Below are 19,882 nucleotides of genomic sequence, written 5' to 3'. Positions count from 1 at the left end.
GTGTACCTGTTATAATAAATATTCTATAAAGCAGGAGATAAGGCCCCTTTTTGAGACCCTCAAACGGAAAATAAAAAAGTATGATAAATCTACCAAATAACATCCTTAGTTGTTCATAAAATATTAGACTGTCAGAAAGTAATATTCATATTTTTTTTGTTTTTGTTAAAACTCTTTACATTTGCGCTTCAGGCTTGATATTTTTAATGCAAAAATGTGAAATGTTGCTTTATTTTTCGATTTTTCAGTAATATTCTAAAAATTTAGCATGGGCCCCCAATAACTTATATATTTAAATTAGACTGATCAGCTCTGAACCATATTACAAAAAAACATTATTTACCACCAGAAAATATTAAAATTATAACTTCAAAACATAATAAATTCTCCTGCATGATGTCTCTACATAATATTTTCTTTTATTTGCAGTAAAAAAGAATATTGGTAAAAATCAGTAGGTTTTTATAAAATAATTTCATGCATAATCATAAATGTGATTTTCTCCAAACTTTTTTTGAAATTCTAATTTTATAATGTTAACAGCTCATATTTGATGGAATAGTATGGTTTATTATTGCAATTATATGACTAAGAACTTGTAATTAAATGTACTTTTACAAATAAACAGCTAATAGCATGTTATTATTAAATGTACCATTAATAATAAACAGCTGTGCCAAGAGCACATGATACAAGTATCCTTATTGTGCATGTGCATATTGAAATTGTTGCATTAAATAAAATAGGATCTTTAAATTATAAGTCATTTATCTTAATCAAAAGCAAATTAATGGCTCTATAGAAATACTTAGTCATGTAAATATTAAGTCAAATATGAATGTTAAAAATCCCATAACTCTCAAATGACCAACAGGAAAAATTTTGAAATAATAAAAAAATATTCACCAATCCAAACAACAGTGATAAATTTGTAGTACATGTAATTTGATCAAATAATGTTTATATAGCTAGTATTAAATGATATTCAAATCATGTTTGATTGATTGATTGTTGGTTGCTTTACGCCGCATTAGCACAAAAAGGCTATATCGCGGTGACAAATCATGTTTGTATAGCTAGTATTAAATTATATTTAAGTTTGTTCCAAACAAGAAAGTTCTGTACTTTATCAAAAAAATCTTCTGATATATCTTATCTTCCGTATTGCAATTGAATTTACAGAATGATAAGTACTATTACATCCCAGCTCCTTTGTTCTAACAGGGGTGATCTGAGCCGGATCACCCCTACCAGATCACCCCAGTTTGAGCTACTTTTTATGCATGCTTTCCTTTGTTCTATAACATTTTGGCGGGAATGTCAAATCCACTATAAAACTTATAATTAATTATACGGAAAAAACGGAAAAAATCCAATGTATATGCTGGGATTCGAACTCAAGACCTTTAAAATATCAAGCCACGACACATACCACTACACCAGGACGACTGGATACGAATTAATAGTAATTTGACATACTTAAAGGAAGCAAGATCTGTATATAAGTGGGGCGAGTTGTTAAACCTTTATTCAGTGGGGTTTAAACCTTTATCGTTAATAACATGAATAAGTGAGTTTTCAGACTGATTGTTCAATTTGATTTTACACTTTTTCAAAAGTGGGGCGAGTCAGTAAACAAGAGTGGGACGATTTTTTTATAAATTGGCGATATAGTGTGGGCTGATTGGCAAGTGGGGCGAGTTAACATTATTTGATATCTACTCATCGTGTTTGAGGGTCATTAAGGGTATACATCATATAGTAATATATAAAGTATATTATAATGGTTGTGTGGCATTCTAAACTAGATTTTATGAATTGTAAATGGTTTTCCGTCTAATCTAAAACAGCTGGGATGTAAAATAGTTATCCCATTCGGACTTGGTGTGTCAGTGTTAGATCACCCTCTGGCCTCCGGCCATCGGGGTGATCTTACACTGACACACTGCGTCTTGTGGGATAACTATTAAGGAAATATCCTATAAAAATTAATCATCCCCTTCCTTAATTACTGCACTCACACATCCTACTTTTCATCACACCTGTGTCTTAAAAATTAGTTTTATTCCTCAATTTCTTATTTATAGACAGTTTAGTTTTGAAAATTTGAAAGTCTACTTTGACAAGTCACGCAGCACTGATTTTTTTCTCCTAAAAATTACAAAACAAAATGTATCTTTTTCATACAGTGGCAATTTGGTATTGGTTAATAATAAACAAGCATAAGTTTTAAAAATGTGACATGAAAACAGAAGAAAATTAATAAAACTATAATCAGAGCTGACAAGTTTTCAACAACCCCTCATTTCAATTTGTTTTGCTCAGTGAAATCCAACATATCATTCTAATCTATTAAATAAGATAATTAAAGTATCAGCTCAACAAATGTAATAATGCCACTTCTGTCACAGCTCACTATAAACTGATAGAGTTCTCTGGAAAATATGGCAAGGGTAGGACACAAGGCTTATTTACTGACTTTGAAAGGACAGTACATTATTAACCGATTCAAAGAACACACTTCTACACACTATTCCTCTTTTAAATAAATCATTCTTATACACATCACATGCTTCTAGTACATTATGGAATTAGTTCCTAACTATCTTGAAAAAAAATCATCAAAATCTAGTCTTTTGGTTTAGGAGAGTATGAGCATCCTAAACCTTTTTGTAGTCATTACACCATATTTGCTATGAAAGTAAAAAAGTAATCATCTTATTTGTCACATGTTACACATTTATATATCAATCTGGTTTGTCCATCTTTGTCTGTTATATTCTATCATCTATGTGACCCTGTACGTTTGGATAGCTCGGTCATAAGATGAACTCATCAACATCTTGGGAGATTTTACAGTTTATTTATTTCTATCAATCATCTTCTACATCATATATATCAACATCATCATCATAATCTAAAAAAAGATATAAAAGGTTACTTGCTAAACAATGGTAACATTTAAGTTCAATATACAATATAGGTTTATCATTTTTGATTAAATTCTGATTACAAAAACTTTTACAATTTGAAACTATATGAGTTGAATGGACACAAATGCCCAAGTCGTCAACAATATCACAAAAAGTCTGTCAACTTGAAGGCAATGTCACCTTGATCTTAAGAAATCTATCTAAAAATCAGCTCTAGATCTAGCAGCATGATAAATTAGTGGAAAAAACCCGTTATATTTCAGAATGACAACCACTATAATTGCCAAGAGAAATTTTATCCCCTTCTAAATTGCTTGAAGACTGAAATTATCTTTACAAGTGTTTGCCAGCAACATATCAAACATAATGCCATTGAGGCCTCTAAACATAAATAATATTATAGAACTTCTAGTTTCAGGTTTTCCAACATAAAAGCAGATTAGTAAGGATTGTGTGTAAATTCACACCTTGATGGCCACTGCATGTTATCCATCCGATGTGGATCATTTCTATGTAATGGAATAATGCCTAAGCAGTTCCTATACTCACCTATATCTGTTGGATGCCCTAGTAATTGTGCTGCACTGAGACAGACTTCATCTTCATCTACTATATCATCCTCATCTTCATCTGTAATAAAATAAACAATTTTCTATTAACTTAACTTTACTCCTTAATATTTATAAATTAAGTTAGAAATGAACATTTTTTTCCATTTGTTATGGGGTATAACTCTATCAGGTTAGAATGACACCACCAAAATTCTAAGTTAATCTGTATTTTGTGGTACAGTAGACTCCGGCCAATCGGATACCCAAAATGTCAGGTAAATTCTATTAATAGCTACGAATTTATGCCGACTATAAACTTCTAGCTGTAATCGTTTTATATTTATGAAACCCTTTTCCAATTTCAAGTAATACAACTATGTTTATGATTATAAAATTGGGCATCAAGATGAGTAAAATTAATTTTGCTTTTTTATCTTATCTGTCGTGGTTCAAAATAAAAGGCTGAATATTATGTAAATTAGGAAAATGGCGTACGTGTGTACAAGTTGGGACATGCTATTGACAGACGATTCTTTGTTTTTACACGGGACTTCTATATATATTTTAATAAATTGTTGAGAAAGAGGTACAATTCCTTCATATTTAATAAACATTGATGAACATCACGCACAGTTTTAATCATTTCTGTCTTGTCATTGTTTGTGAAGTAAATGATAACGATCACATTTGGATAAACACATAACAAACACATCTTGGGCAGAATATAATATCAAATTCATAAAATAAACAAGACAATAAGAAAAAATATGTTTTATTTGACTATGAAAGATCGTTTTTATTAATAAAATAAAACATTTCTGTACTGAAGTTTTCTTAAACTTCGTAATGGCGTAACTTCCGGCTTCATTTCCTGTAAAAAAAAATATGAAATTATTTCAAAATATTCGATTGTACATGGTTTTCACACATTTTCCATGAATATTCCTATCCAATTAGACGATATATTCTAATAACCGATATTCGATTATCCGATGTATTTTGACTGAAATGTATAGGGAATGGTTCGGTGTTTTGAAATAATATTACAATAGCCGATATATTCGATTAACCGATATCCGATTAGGTGGAGTCTACTGTAATTAGCATTGTGTTTAAGTTTCATAGCATTTTGTTGAGGAAATCTAAGGAATTGAAACCAACTTTGGTATGTACGGACCTGTACAGACGGACAAGGGTAAAACTTAATGCCTTCAACACTACGTTGGGGGCATCAAAATGAATTGATGAAACATGTATCAATTAAAGTGAAGCTTAATAGGACATACATGTCTTTCCTGTTATAATTTCATGATAATAGGTTGTAACGCCAATGTTAAATGACAGACAATACTTTATTGTTAAAGGACAATAATCCCATAACTCTAGGAAAAAAATTGCCAATGCTGATTTTTAATTTAACTAGAATATATTTAATAACATGGTTTGACACTAACGCTAGCCCACTAGCCTGAGGCTAGTAAAAATTAGGGAGGGCTAGTAAAGTTTCATCACAGTATTCCGATGGGGCTAGTAAAAAATTTGTTTAAATCTAGGAATTGCACAAAATTTTAATTGTCAACAAATCCCGGTTTCAATCAAAACCCATTTGTTTCAACATGGACAATACTGTATACCCCCATCTTCCATGAACATACACATACCAATCTAACTTTACAAGAAGGGGATTGTATTTTAAAAAAGATCATTTTAGAGTTGATTTAGGCTTTTGGGTATAACTTTCCTGTAAGGACTATATGACCCTGCTTATTTTATATACCTTCTTTGTCATCAGGTCCATAATCTACAGGTCCACTTTCTACTATTACTTCCAGGTCTTTAGATGTTTCATTTTCTGAGGTCTCATCTAATTTTAACTTCTTTGAGGACAAATTCTGTAACAGAATGATATGGCGCTTTTGATATTTTAATTTGTTAAGTAAAACATGTATGACAAAGAGAAGATGTAGGATAGATTTTAATGAGACAGTAAAATCTGTGTCTTATAAATAAAACTGTTAACACAGAACTCCACATGGAAACATATTCAATATCAAATAAGATATAAACTGTCATTTTATGCAAGTCCATTCAAGTCTCACTAACCAGAAATCAAATAATGATGTAATTATTTCAAATTCAGTTAAAAGATTTATAAAACATTTAACTGCTCATTGTTTTATAAACAAACAAATATTCTGTCCCTTTGCAAAACAAATACCAATCATCAATAAGGTTTGTTAATTTGGACAGACTGTTTCAAGTTAATAAATCTATTATACTATTTAATGATTATTCAATTCAAAATAGTTAATTGAGTGTGTAAATAACTAGATGTCAGTTTGTTTTAATACTACAAGTGCCAACCTTACCTGTGAACTTTTCCCACTGTTATCTGGTCTTAATCTACTAGTTGGTTTACTGAATCTACAAATATATATGAACATTTAAATCTAAACTGATTTAAAATTATTTGGATTATCCTAATATTTAATTTTTATTAGGGCTTTGATGCATGTTCTGTTAAAATAATACTCAATGAAGTGATCAATTGACCAATAAATTTTATATGTATATATTTTTTGAAGTACAATGTATTTGATAATTACCATCTTTGCAATCAAGTTCTTGTGAATTTTTTTATAATATCTTTAAAGAACTGAAAAATTAATGGCATTATCATTTTTGTTCTTGATTTTTTTCCATGTGTAACATGTATAGTTTGGAAAATTTTCACAAGAAATCTCAAACATTGGTGAAATTATGAAGTAATTTTTTCATGTCGTGCTATTTGCTTATTTAACATGGGAAAGCATGATATTCGTAAGTATCTTTGCATCAAGCAGCCTGATTCTGATAGAAACGTTCAGTACTTTTGTACTTCAGAAGTGCATGCAAAAAATACTTTATTAAAGGCATCCAATATGATTTTATGATGTTAATTTTGATTAACTTGAAAATAAGTTGCTTCTCTGGGAAAAGGTATTGCATTTATTTTTACTCAGCTGTAAATGCAGTTATTTATAAATAGGATAAAAATAGTCAATGCAAAAGAACCTACACAATAAGTTAAGTGTACTTTAATATATTTGTATTGTTTAAAGTATAGTGTTGTTTACATACTTCAGACGACTTTCATTTTCATGTGTTTTCCGGTACAGTTCTTCAGTCACAATGATTATTTTATAACACCACAGTTAGTTCAGATTTTTTCAATGATATTATTTATACAGATTGACCCTTAGTTAAAAGTTGTAACTCACTCATAAATAACAACTTGAAATTGATCTGTTGTTATTATGATTTTAAATATATAATCTACATAGCATACAATGACAAGATGACAGTGATACCTATTGATAACAGGTTCACCATTTGATATAACTGCAGCAGAAGAGGTAGTTTCTTTTGAAGGTGATCTGTTGACGCCTGTAAATTTCAGATCATTGAGTACTTCATAATTGATTTTATTAGAGATTTTCTTCTCATGTAACAGTCTGACTATGGCTTCCTCTGCAGTAGCAGCTGGTCCCATTGATGGTGGCTTTTTCTTTCTCTTCCTATGCTATAAGATATAGAAATTCTTTTTATCTAACCATAGAATATGTTTATGGTTGGGTTGTTGTCTCTTTGACACATTCCCCATTTCCATTCTCAATTTTTTTTCATAAACAAGTTTATATACCTTTACAGTTATATGATATCAAAATGTACGGGGTAAGAATAATAATAAATGTATCATATATTTGACACCAAAAATAACTGCCATAAAAGATTATTTTTACACAGTAAATTTCAAAGAATATGACCTATATATATGAATATGGATCTGGCTCATTTTTCAAGATATTAAAAGAAATAAAAAATTGGTCCTTTAATATTTGGTTTTATGCGTCTGTTTGAAAAAATATTCAATAACTTTTTTTTTTAATCATTGAAAAACATGACAGTACATTTTATTCAATATACCTTTTTCTTATCAGGATTTTTTTCTTCTTCCTCTTTTTCTTTTGCTAATCTTAATTCCTTTTCTGAAATAAAAAAGAAATAAGATTTAATTTGATGTTCCATACAAATATATCAAGGAATATTGGAAAGCTATCTTGTAAGTTCAATATATCCAGAACCTACTGTATTCACTTTCAGAAAGCCAAAATGAGAGCCTCAGGTAAGATTACCGATAGTTTTTTATCTGTGTTTTTCCTTTTACATAAAAATTATTATGTTTATTATCATTAATCAATTTTATTCCTCCTCGCCCTACAAATGTAAATAGTGATTGACCAATCGGACAAATCATGTATAACCATCTGCCAGAATAATTTACACCTAAGTGATTATAGGTTAAACATGTCAGTAGGTAACAGTTACATTCTTACCTAATTGCCATATTTCACAGTTATAAAACAATTATAACAAACTGTCACTAATCATAACGATATATCTCATAATATTTTCATTCATAAAACTAAAAGTCAATGTGTTTGAATGGAAAAGAAAATATTCAGATTTCTGGCAGACATAGTTGTAAGTCTTTTACTTAGTATCATAAATTTGTTTTTAACCAAAGGAACATAGTATTCTCATTTGTCTGGGTTTTAAAAAAAAATGTATGCTTAGTTTTTGTATAAAAAAAAAAAAAAATCTTTAAATTACCCGGTAATTCTAAATTGAATCTATTAGATATCTGAAAGTAATTGGTGCTTTACTTGATAAATCTCACATTCAATCTTTATGAATGACAAAGCTGGAATAATTTCTCAATTTCGTCTCATTTTATAGATCATACCGTAAAAATGTACAATTCAATTTTAGAAAATTCATATACTTTTCCAAGTTTACAGAGAAATTAAAATATTCAAAATGAATATAAAAAACAATAAGTTAATGGAATTTAAAACTCAGAATTCTCTAGCTAGTAAGAAGAATAGTAACATTGATGAATAAGACATCACTGATGTAGAAGGCAAATCTTTATTTCTATTTTTTTTTTTTTTATCTTTTATCAATGTTTGTTAGTCCTTTATCATATACATATTCCTGTACACAACACCTTATAAATGAGTTAATGAGTGATATTAAATCTGAAATTCTTGCCTAAAATTAAACAGTAAGTCAATGTAATTTAATCTATCTTAAAAATATCATTGATATCAATTTTTTAAAATATGTACCTTCCAATGCCTTTAGATAGTCAGCATTTTCAGCCATCCATATACTGGTTTTGAGTTTGATTTCATCATCAGACAGTAAAAACTGAAATAGATATGAACCAAATGGACATGTAAAACTGTCAATACAATAAGATGTATAATAAAAACAACAATAAGAGTATACCTAAATTGTAATTGGACATTGACAAAAAATTCCATGCACCAATCATGGAGGAATCACATTATGAAAATTAATAAAAGAAAAGTGTTGAATCAAATCATTAGTAGCATGGTTACTAAGAATTATCAACCTTTTTGAAAGACAAAGCACAGTTGATCTGAAAGGTACATGAACTACTTGTCATTATGCATCATGGACTGTGTAACAACCCTAGATAAAGCAGACAAGGAAAGGCATTCTGATATACATTAAAGAATTATATTCTTATATTCTACTTCATGAATTATCAGATTTATCCAATCTTGAAAGTTAAACTATCTTGTTGGATAAATCCCGTGAACCACTGATACCAATATAAGAATCTATATACATATAGTCTTTGTTAGTTTTGTAGGATTGCTAATTTTAGTTCATTTACATGTTTTGGAGTTTAGTATGATGTTCATTTTAATTGAACTGGTACAAATGTTTGTTTCGAGGCCAGCTGAAGCCTGCCTTCGGGTATGGGATTTTCTCGCCTTGTAAAAGACCCATTGGTGCCCTTCGGCTGTTTACTGCTCTTTTGACACATTCCCTGTTTCCATTCTCAATTTTATATATATTTCTTGTTTTTTAAATAGATTAGACTGATGGATTTGCAGTTATTTTTGGGGCCCTTTATAGCTTATTATTTGGTGCGAGTCAAGGTTCCATGTTGAAGGCTGTACTTAGACCTATAATAGTTTACTTTTTACAAATTGTGACTTGGATAGAGAGTTTTCTCATTGGCACTCATACCACATCTTCATATATCTATGCACTTCACAAATGATTTGAAATCTTATATTGATCGTAACTCTTTAATTACAAATGCTTCATATTCCTTCTTTCAATTGTCAGATGCAGATCATTGACTTCTTAACACTTAAGACAGCTGTAAATTTCTATTGTACTTTTGTGTATTGCTGAATAAAATTTTAATCACTGATGAAATAAACATGTTCACTTACAATTGCTGTATCTTTGTAAATATTGAATTTTCATCAATAAAAGTTATATAAAAAAGTATTTATTTTTATTTTTGTGTGAGTCTCTGGTCATTTTTTACCTGTACAGGTGCAAATAGAGGTAAACAAAGGTAAACTTTTTTTCATGTTTTATTAACGAATCCATCAATGCAAAAACTTTACGAAAGTATATATGACTTCAGAATTCAACCAATCTTTTTTAAGAACTAGTTTCATTGTGATTATCAAAAGAAAAAATTTTATTCTCAGGCCAACAGCCTTTTTTATGCAACTATTTCCTGGTATTTTCCTCCAACTTTCACTGCACCGACGTTTACTTCCATGAACAAATATATTTATACAACAAGTTCATTGTTATAGTTTTCATCAATAAATAATCTTGACAATCTAAAGTTTGGATCTATCGATGTCAGTGATCATTTGAAAGGTGCAATGTTAAACATCGCAAATCCTGTTTCATGTCATCCATTTAGAACAAGGTCTGGGGAAACCCTGTGGTTCTCGCTTTAAAAGTCTTCTGTTCTCAGTTTTGCTAGAATGTTTCTATTTCCATCTATTATATCTTCTGTTCTCTTCCAAATTCTTTAAATCTGCCGCCACTGTTAAATTGTTATCATTGAAATACTTCTGAATGTGTTGGCCATTGATGCAAATAATAAGTGTCATTTTGTCACTTTTTTCTTTAAAAATTTGCACTTTCGGTTTTATCACTTAAACCTGATTTGAAGTCAAGAGACACTCGAAAGAACGCAGATTTTTAACCAATCAGAATCCATACAAATCAATGCCGCAATCTCATGAATATTGACTCCGCCAATTCCAAGGTAACTGTGTAAACAAGCAATACGGAAACGACTATAGTCGTGCGTAGCAGTAGCGGACTGCTTTATCGGAACGACAATGGCAGTCTAAGAGTTAATGCAAATAACATTTCACAACTGTAAATCAATTATATATTTGGTAAACCTTAAACAGGTCAAATCTTGATGAAAATTTCTAAATTGATAGTCTATCTGAATTGTGTTTTACCTTATCTAGCTCTTCATCATCAATGCCATGTAAATCTAATTCACCATCGTCACGCTCAGAATCTGCAAAAAAAATCAAATTGTGAGAATTTCTCATAAAAAATTGTAATATGTTGAAGAAAAATTAAGATATACCATGTTAATTTAACTCAATATATTTATTAAGCCAATTCACAACCAGATGCTCCGCAGGACGCAGCTTTATACGACCGCAGTGGTCGAACCCTGAACAGGGGCAAGTATGGACACAACATTCAAGCTTGACACAGCTCTGAATTTGGATTGTGATTAAGTAGACGACACATCGTAGGTTTCTGACACATCATAGGTTTCTGACACAGAATGAATGTGGTATAATGAACTTAAAATTATTTTTTTTTGCTATTGAGCAATACACTATGCTGCTGAATCCCCTAAAAATATTTGTAGGAAATATCTTTTTAATTTCTGAAATCTGAAATGAGAAAACATTGACACCCCTACCCCCCACCCCCTCCAACATTTTTTTTCACCTCCCCCTGTTTCCTTATTTAAAAAAAAAATCTCAATTCAAATTTCTTATGAAGTTGGCAACAATAGCTACTCATTTAAATACATTATAAAATATCAAAATATAAAATGACATACAGTCATGATTAAAATTAATATTAATAAACAGTAACTTCTAAAAATAAATTTACAGCTACACATCTCAAGACAAGCATCATTTTTATTTCATAATTTTCAAGCAGTGTAAGGGAGGTAATCAAGTAATCAAACATATATATAACACTGTTCTTTAAATTTTAATTGGATTACCTCCCCTTCACTGCTTTCAAATTTTCTAAATTGTCCTTTAACCAGAAAACCCTTGTTTTCCTCTTTTTTTGTCCCTAATTACTTGATAATTTGAACCCATAACCATCCCTTAGTAGTATGGAAACTTGTGGTATAATTTCAGAGAGATTTATACACTTAAACACAAGTTATTGACTGAAGACTTAATCCAAACCTTCTATCTGTGGTATTTAACATTGATGGTACAATTTCTGACCAATTGAAATGCTTATACACAAGTTGATATCCTGAAAGTAGAAAAATGCTTTTTTTGGGCCCCTCTTGGGCCCTTAATTTCAAAACGGTAGGGACCATTACCTCAAAAATCAATCCCAACCTTCCATTTAAGGTATTGAACCTTTTTATTAAATTTCATAGAGATCCATTCACTTAAACTAAAGTTATTGTCTGGACACCAAAAGTGTCTTCAGATGACGACGATGATGCAGACGACATCATACCATTATACAAACGCAAAATTTTTTTGCGGTCGTATAAAAATATAGAAGATAAATGATTACATGAAATTAAGATTCCAGTCAGCATATGAATTTAGTTTTACCTGATTCTTTTAAGCATTCTGACAAAACTTCTTTGATTCCTAAACTAGCGGCTGTTGGTCGCAAAGTTGAGTAAGATACAGAATTATTTGTTGTTGTTTCACTATTATTGTCTATATCTGAAATAGCTTCTTTGAATGTTTCCTCTTCTAAAAAATTACTAACTCTTGACACCTCTTCATTGTCACCTAAAGGATCGGGAGACGAAGACATTTCTGAAAAGGAATATTTTTTTTTTTTTATTACTCAATACCAATTCAAATATTTGAGTGCAAGAAGACACAATTTCATTATCAACACATGATAAGGTACATTAAGCTTGTGTCTAGTAATTGCAAGTGCTTTATCAAATGGTGTTTTTTATTTTGCAGCTGTGTTTAAGAAACGTGTACATCAAACACTTTAAGTTTAAATGATTTGTTTTTTGTTTATAACATTTAAAGTGTTTTGTTTATGATTACTAGTTGTGATGAGTGTTGGTAAAGGATAGCTATAAATCTATCTTCAACAAGATATAAATTCTCTTAAGAGTTTTATGCAAAATTATGCTTAACCATGAAATCAAATATTTACAATCAAAGAGCAGATTGCACTGAGGGATACGATTGCCATTGTTTTCATTGACACATGTACATTAAGTAAATTACATCTGAATAGTTACTCAACTTTAAAAATAGCCAATCCTCGATACAAGTGTATGAACAATGTAATTATTATTGTGTTTTTTTTGTGTACTATCACCTATTTTCCTACATGAATGCTAGGAGGAACCCCATTTCTAAATCTTTAAATATTTAATTTCCTTTGGGTCGGTGGGCATGACTCCTTTCCATACACATTCCTCTGTTTGAATTGCGATAGTTTTTAATATAATACGATGTTTATCGACAGAACTAGTTAATTTTTCTCAACATAGCGTATCGTATTTTAATTCAGAATTGACGAAAGTTACTTACGGAAGGGAGACAACTTGAAACGATAATATGGAAGACTCCATTTCAGCTGAAGGGGTGTTATAGTTACACCTGTATGATGTGGACTACATTTATTTTAATTTATATGATGCATATGATTTAAAATTATGCAACAACAATAACCCTCAATAGCAGACAGACATAGAAAGGATCCTATGAGTTTCAAATTAATCAATGGAGTGGGGAATCCAGAGCAACCATTCAATCTGATACCCCTTGAAGTCAGGAAAACTATATGCATGCGCACAATTACCTAAACAAACCCTAGACTTGTAATTTGGAGCAAGAACGTATATTAAATGTTAATAACGACCTAGATGGTTCTCCATTTCTTTATGGGAGTACAATATCAAATATCAGTTTCATAACGGTGACATAAGAAAAACTCCACTTCAGTTCTTATATGACAGAAATAGATTTATAGGAATTCAGAGAACTCTCGCATTTTATCAAAACTGACAAGTTTCTAAATTTATAAAAACATCAAATATAAATACTGCTTAATTCTGATTTTACGTGTTGTTAAAAACATGCATATAGGTCAAGGGAAATATTGAAACATGAAGATATGAGAAGAACATTAAAGGAAAGTTGTTTAAGTTCAATCCTTTTGTTTGTTTTTACTTTTTAAAGAAAGACAATCATAAGAATCTGAGATGTTCCTTAATGTTTAGAATAAAATGGCTGACGTGAGGGCATAGCCCTGAGTCAATGGTATAAGTCTACAGATTGCTTGAAAGCAATCATATCCCAAAAATAAAATTTTCTCTAAATATTTGAAAATAAATAAATCCATAGTACACATCAATCAATATAAATTTAACCAGCTCAAATGATGTTGATATGTCTCTTATATTCTATTAAAATAATTTTTAAGGTCACAAATAATTACTACATTGCACTAAGGGACAGGACCCCATACTGTGCTTTAAAATTTTATGCATGGATATAAATACAACACCATGCTAAAGATATCTATGAACTTTTATAACCACTAATTCTGAAATATAAACTAAAATTTGGACAATGTAAAAGTCTACAGATGACAAGAGTTGCATGAGAGTAAAAAGCTTCATTAACTAATTGCAACTGAGATTTATGGTTGCAAATACAAGTCTACCAAACACCAATAGTTGGACATCTGAAATGATAACTATTTATTACATATGCAGTCTATGAAGAAGTAAAAATTATGTCTATTCTCCTGATTCTAGTTATTAGTGACTTTACAAAAACTAAGCATCTTCCCACATCAATTTTATTTAATCATTTTACCATTTATAGATGATCTGAGCTGCAAACTAGATCAACTTTGTTCAAATGTTTTGACTGGAGAATTATCATAATATAGATAAAGAATATATAATATAGCTACACTAACTAGCATATGCTGCATATATTCCTACAGGTTTTGGAGGAACCATGGATTTCTCTATTTGTTCTTTTATAAGCTCTACTTCTGATTCCAGCTCTGGAAATTTATCCAACTAAAAAATAAAAATCAAAGCATCTTTTTTTTTCTCACAGTTAAAATCTGTAATAACAAAATGATCTATTTGTACAATTTTGTCTAGTAGTTTCCATTAAGGATACTGTGATGTATCTTCTTTAAAACAAAATAGGAGAATAATACTCCCTCCTAATAATAATCCCTAAACTTTACTCATGGTGTCAATTATTTCTTTATTGGAAACAAAGATAAATTTTGCACATTTTTTTTTGAAAAGTACAAATTTAACAAAGACTAATAGGAGAAAATCAATGGTGGTATTACACATCAAGGAATTCAAATAATATCAACAATAAATCCAAACCTGAGCATGAAATTTAGCTTCTTGTGCTTTCCGTTTACTGGCAGTGAAAGCTGGGGGATCTTGTTCTTCCTCTAAATCGACAGTCTGGAATTCTTCTATTGTCAACTGACTTGATGGTGTAGCTTTAAACTCGGATAACCTTTTCAAAGGCAGGATAAACATAATTTAAGACAACTATCAGCACAAATTTAAGCCTAAGTAGGTTCAGTTACGACAAATTAGTGAAAATTAATGTACCCGTATCACTTTTCATTCTATCAAAACATTGTAATTTTACATTGTCACTTAGAAGTTTTACCCTTAAAAATTAACTTTGTATAGATAAATAACAGTCTGTTACAGCATATTCAAATCATTGCTCAATCTATACAGTCGTAGGACAAAAGTGAGTTCCCACTCAAAAATGTCCTATCAGTTCAACTAAAATCGATATTTAATATTTGTTTATTACAAAGTAAATCTATGACCTATTTTTATAAAATAGATATCATAAGATGCAGAAATGTCTGAAGTTTTATTGTTTATTTAATTTGGCCATAATTTTGGTGAGGTTCGTTTTCATCATCTAAAGGGTTAAACACAAATGCAATTTTTTACGATTTTTATTTGGTTAGAATACATAGCAAACTCTTAAAGAAATATTTTTCTTTGTGTTCACCTCGTCAAAAATTAAAAATACGAATGAATAATATCATGGCCAAATAAACAATAAAACTTCATATATTTCTGCATCTTATGGTATCTGTTTTATAAAAATCGCTCATATAGTTACTTGGTAATAATTTTTTGAAAATTATCGATTTTAGTTGAAATGATAGGACATTTTTTGAGTGGGAACTAACTTTTGTCCAACAACTGTAGTACCCCTAACGGGAAGGATTGTGCCTGATGTTCATATGATGAAATCATAATCTTTCAGTCAGTTTAATTGAAGTCTGGAGCTGGCATGTCAGTTAACTGCTAGTAGTCTGTTGTTATTTATGTATTATTGTCATTTTGTTTATTTTCTTTGGTTACATCTTCTGACATCAGACTCGGACTTCTCTTGAACTGAATTTTAATGTGGGTATTGTTATGCGTTTACTTTTCTACATTGGCTAGAGTTATAGGGGGAGGGTTGAGATCTCACAAACATGTTTAACCCCGCCGCATTTTTGCGCCTGTCCTAGGTCAGGAGCCTCTGGACTTTGTTAGTCTTGTATTATTTTAATTTTAGTTTCTTGTGTACAATTTGGAAATTAATATGGCGTTCATTATCACTGAACTAGTATATATTTGTTTAGGGGCCAGTTGAAGGACACCTCCGGGTGCGGGAATTTCTCGCTACATTGAAGACCTGTTGGTGACCTTCTGCTGTCGTTTTTTTCTATGGTCGGGTTGTTGTCTCTTTGGCACATTCCCCATTTCCATTCTCAATTTTATTCTATGTAGTGAATTGTGTCTCATTGTTTTTCTTTTTGGCTATGGTGTTGTTTGTGCATATTTAACTTAAGATTTTTTATTGCCCATTTTACTTTGTAATTTTACACAAAATCTAAATCAAAACTATAATGTCTTATTTTAAACCAATGTTTGAATCTAAATGAATTTTGACCAGTTTGAGATTGGAAATACCAACAGATATTGTTCTTTAAACAAAAAAAACCTTATAATAATATGTACCTTTTCCTTATAGTTGTATCACAGACTTTAGCCACTTTGATTATCTGCCTTACTGATCTACTAAACTCATGCATTCTAGAGGCAACTAGTAAAGCTGAAATATAACATGGTATACTTTTTGACTGGGTATGAGTAGAACAGTAAGTTTATTGTCCCTGAGGTGCAACTATTGCCCTGAGGTGTAGCTGAGAGCAATAGTTGTATCTGAGGGGACAATAAACTTACTATTCCATGAATATCCAGTCAGTAAGTGTTTTATTATATCGAAAAAGACAAAAGACAATAAATGGCAGTGATAAATTAACAATCGTTATATAAAAAGCAGAAACCCAACCATAACGTTCACTTCATAAATATTCTAAAACGCTAAGGCTACATCTTGCATAGAGTCAACCTTAAATACAATAGGTAAAACGCGACGTCATTACTCTCGCAGCATTTTCAAAATCTTCCAATCCCGTAGTTGCATTGGAAATTCTGCGAAATAAAATGATGCTTGCAGTCAAATAGTTTAACCCAGGTCCAATTGTTGGAAATTTTTGACCAGTCCAATAGTTCAACGATTGCAATTTAAAAAAATAGTCAAAATATTGTGTACTTATGTTATATATTAAATGATAAGTGAGGTATATAAACACATTATTACACATATCTTTAATTTTACTGAATTCATATTCATATTTTTGCTATCAGAAATAAGTTAGATTATCATTCCAAAAGATGCGTTTTCAAAGATCTATTTTTGAAATTAAAAAATGAGAGGTATGAGTGTATATTTTGCAATAAAGATAGTTCTTTCAATGATGAATGGAGTTTGCGCCTTTTTTTCAGGCAAGTTTATGCTATGGTATATTTTTCTTTTACAATTTTTTTCATCAGTCATTATCAAGGAAATTATTAAATATTATCATACTGGTAAGAAGGCATGAACAGTAGTTGTCGTTTGTTTATGTAATTTATACGTGTTTCTCATTTCTCGTTTTTTTTAAAAATAGATTAGACCGTTGGTTTTCCCGTTTGAATGGTTTTACACTAGTAATTTTGGGGCCCTTTATAGCTTATTGTTCGGTGTGAGCCAAGGCTCCGTGTTTAAGGCCTTACATTGACCTATAATGGATTACTTTTATAAATTGTTATTTGGATGGAGAGTTGTCTCATTGGCACTCGCACCATATCTTCCTATATCTATGAAGAAAGAATATAAAATGTGTCATTTTAATACCTGCTCCACATAGTCCTGATGGTCTACGTCCAGTGTGCATCCAATCTCTTTTCATTCTCTGAACTAATCTCATAGCTGTCATAGACACTTCATGTGTTTTGTCACCCAATTCTAATTTATGAGCAAATCTTGGAATGTATAAACATGGATCTGAAAAATAGTTTAAAAAGATATTCAAAATTCAAATAAAGTGGGAAAACCTGAGATATTCCAGTTGATATCCCAAAATATTATAGGCGAGGAATTCAGTTAAATGTTACTGCACCGAGCCCCATATTTTTTTTTCAATTATATTTGTCATGAAATAGTAAAAGGTATGGAATATTTGTATTCCTGCATATCCTGTGTATCTTAAAATCACAATATAGAGAAAAGAGAATAATAGGAATTTATAAAATATAAAGAAAAGAAAACATGACCTAACCAGGTGCTCCGCAGGGCGCAGCTTTATACGACCGCAGAGGTCTATCCCTGAACAGTTGGGGCAGGTATGGACAAAACATTTAAGCGTGATACAGCTCTGAATTTGGATTGTGATCAAATTTTTGACATTATATGGGTTTTTTACTCAAAACAAATGTCAAGATTTTACAAATCAATTAAAGATTTCTTCTTCAAACTTATTTAAATCTAAAATTAAATAGTTGACACAGCATAGGTTTCTGACACATAATGAATGTGGTCTAATGAACTTAAATTTTTTTTTGCCTTTGAGCAATTCACTATGCTGTTGAATATTAATCCTGTCAAAAAAATGTTTGAAGAAATTTTCTTTTTATTTATGAAATCTGAAATGAGAACAAGTATGGACACAACTTTTAAGTTTGATACAGCTATAAATGTGGATTGTGATTAAATAGTTGACACAACATAGGTTTATGTCACATTATGAGTTTGGTTTAAGAAATAAAAATTAGAATTTAAAGTTTTTAAATTTAATATTAAACTATTATGGTTCAATATCCAAAATGTAAATACTCATGTCTGGCAAATGTCCAACATACATTATCTAAAAACATTTCAGATAAGATAAGGAAAAAAAGCTTCATCAGCAACATTTTATATTGGCAAATTTCCAATGAAGTTATTTACATAAAGTTATTGGCAAATAAAAATAGAAAATGACATCATAGTCATGTCTGGCAAATTTCCAACATATATTATCAACTACTATTCTATACAAAGAAATATAACTCCAATTGAAAATTAATTGCTATTGCACAATATTGTGCAATTAGATATTTCTTGCTATTGTGCAATACTGTGCAATTGAAAATTTCTTGCTATTGCACAATACTTGATATGGAATCCTGATTTGGACCAACTTGAAAACTGGGCCCATAATCAAAAATCAAAGTACATGTTTAGATAAAGCATATCAAATAAGCCCAAGAATTTAATTTTTGTTAATATTAAACTTGTATAATTTTGGACCCTTTGGACCTTAAGGGCATACGATACAGTTTTGAACCTGTATTTACAAGATGATGAAAATTTGCATATAGGCTATTTTTTACCTGATTAAATCAAATATACCTTCATGTGCTACTTTTTGAGTAAAATGAGGTCAAAATTTTGTATATTTGCTCAAAATTCAGATTTGTGTCCGTATTTTCTTTTTCGAAAGAAAGACACAACTTTTTTGTGTTAAAAGATAAACATGAATTGTTTTTTGTTAAATAATCGGTAATTTCTGTATTTTATAAGCATCATTAAAAATTATGCAATTTTTATTCCGAAATAACTCTATATTTATCAAATGTTCATGAATAGAGGAAAAAACGTCATTTTTTGCTGCATGTTTATCAAAATTAAAAAAATTGCGCTATTTACAGTTTTATAAAATTTGGGTCACATAATCTCCTTGCAAAACGAAACAAATTTCTGTTTTAAAAAATAGGGGTCCATGCACTCGTTTTCAAATTAAATCAGTTTGAATGATAAAAATCAGTTGAAAAGTGCATCTTTTCCCGATATGTCATAG

General features: G+C 30.2%; 1 protein-coding gene across 1 annotated transcript in view; it reads right to left on the bottom strand.

The window, feature by feature from the left end:
* Positions 1-1,371: 1,371 nt before the first annotated feature.
* The window catches only part of LOC139517333 (transcription factor IIIB 90 kDa subunit-like), a 41,225-nt gene continuing 22,714 nt past the window's right edge, over positions 1,372-19,882 (bottom strand). The window contains exons 7-19 of the mRNA XM_071308268.1: positions 17,899-18,048; positions 16,677-16,770; positions 15,015-15,153; positions 14,582-14,687; positions 12,229-12,441; positions 10,852-10,913; positions 8,656-8,737; positions 7,451-7,512; positions 6,835-7,046; positions 5,854-5,908; positions 5,262-5,376; positions 3,483-3,563; positions 1,372-2,917 (exon numbers count right to left, since the gene is read on the bottom strand). Of these exons, the coding sequence (XP_071164369.1) occupies positions 2,874-2,917; positions 3,483-3,563; positions 5,262-5,376; positions 5,854-5,908; positions 6,835-7,046; positions 7,451-7,512; positions 8,656-8,737; positions 10,852-10,913; positions 12,229-12,441; positions 14,582-14,687; positions 15,015-15,153; positions 16,677-16,770; positions 17,899-18,048 (1,415 nt within the window). The 3' untranslated portion in view covers positions 1,372-2,873. The remainder of the gene's footprint in view (positions 2,918-3,482; positions 3,564-5,261; positions 5,377-5,853; positions 5,909-6,834; positions 7,047-7,450; positions 7,513-8,655; positions 8,738-10,851; positions 10,914-12,228; positions 12,442-14,581; positions 14,688-15,014; positions 15,154-16,676; positions 16,771-17,898; positions 18,049-19,882) is intronic.

The sequence above is a fragment of the Mytilus edulis genome, chromosome 3 (genome assembly GCF_963676685.1).
Source record: "Mytilus edulis chromosome 3, xbMytEdul2.2, whole genome shotgun sequence".
Taxonomy (NCBI): domain Eukaryota; kingdom Metazoa; phylum Mollusca; class Bivalvia; order Mytilida; family Mytilidae; genus Mytilus; species Mytilus edulis.
Note: the sequence above shows the minus strand (reverse complement) of the source record. Positions and strands in the feature narration are given on the sequence as shown.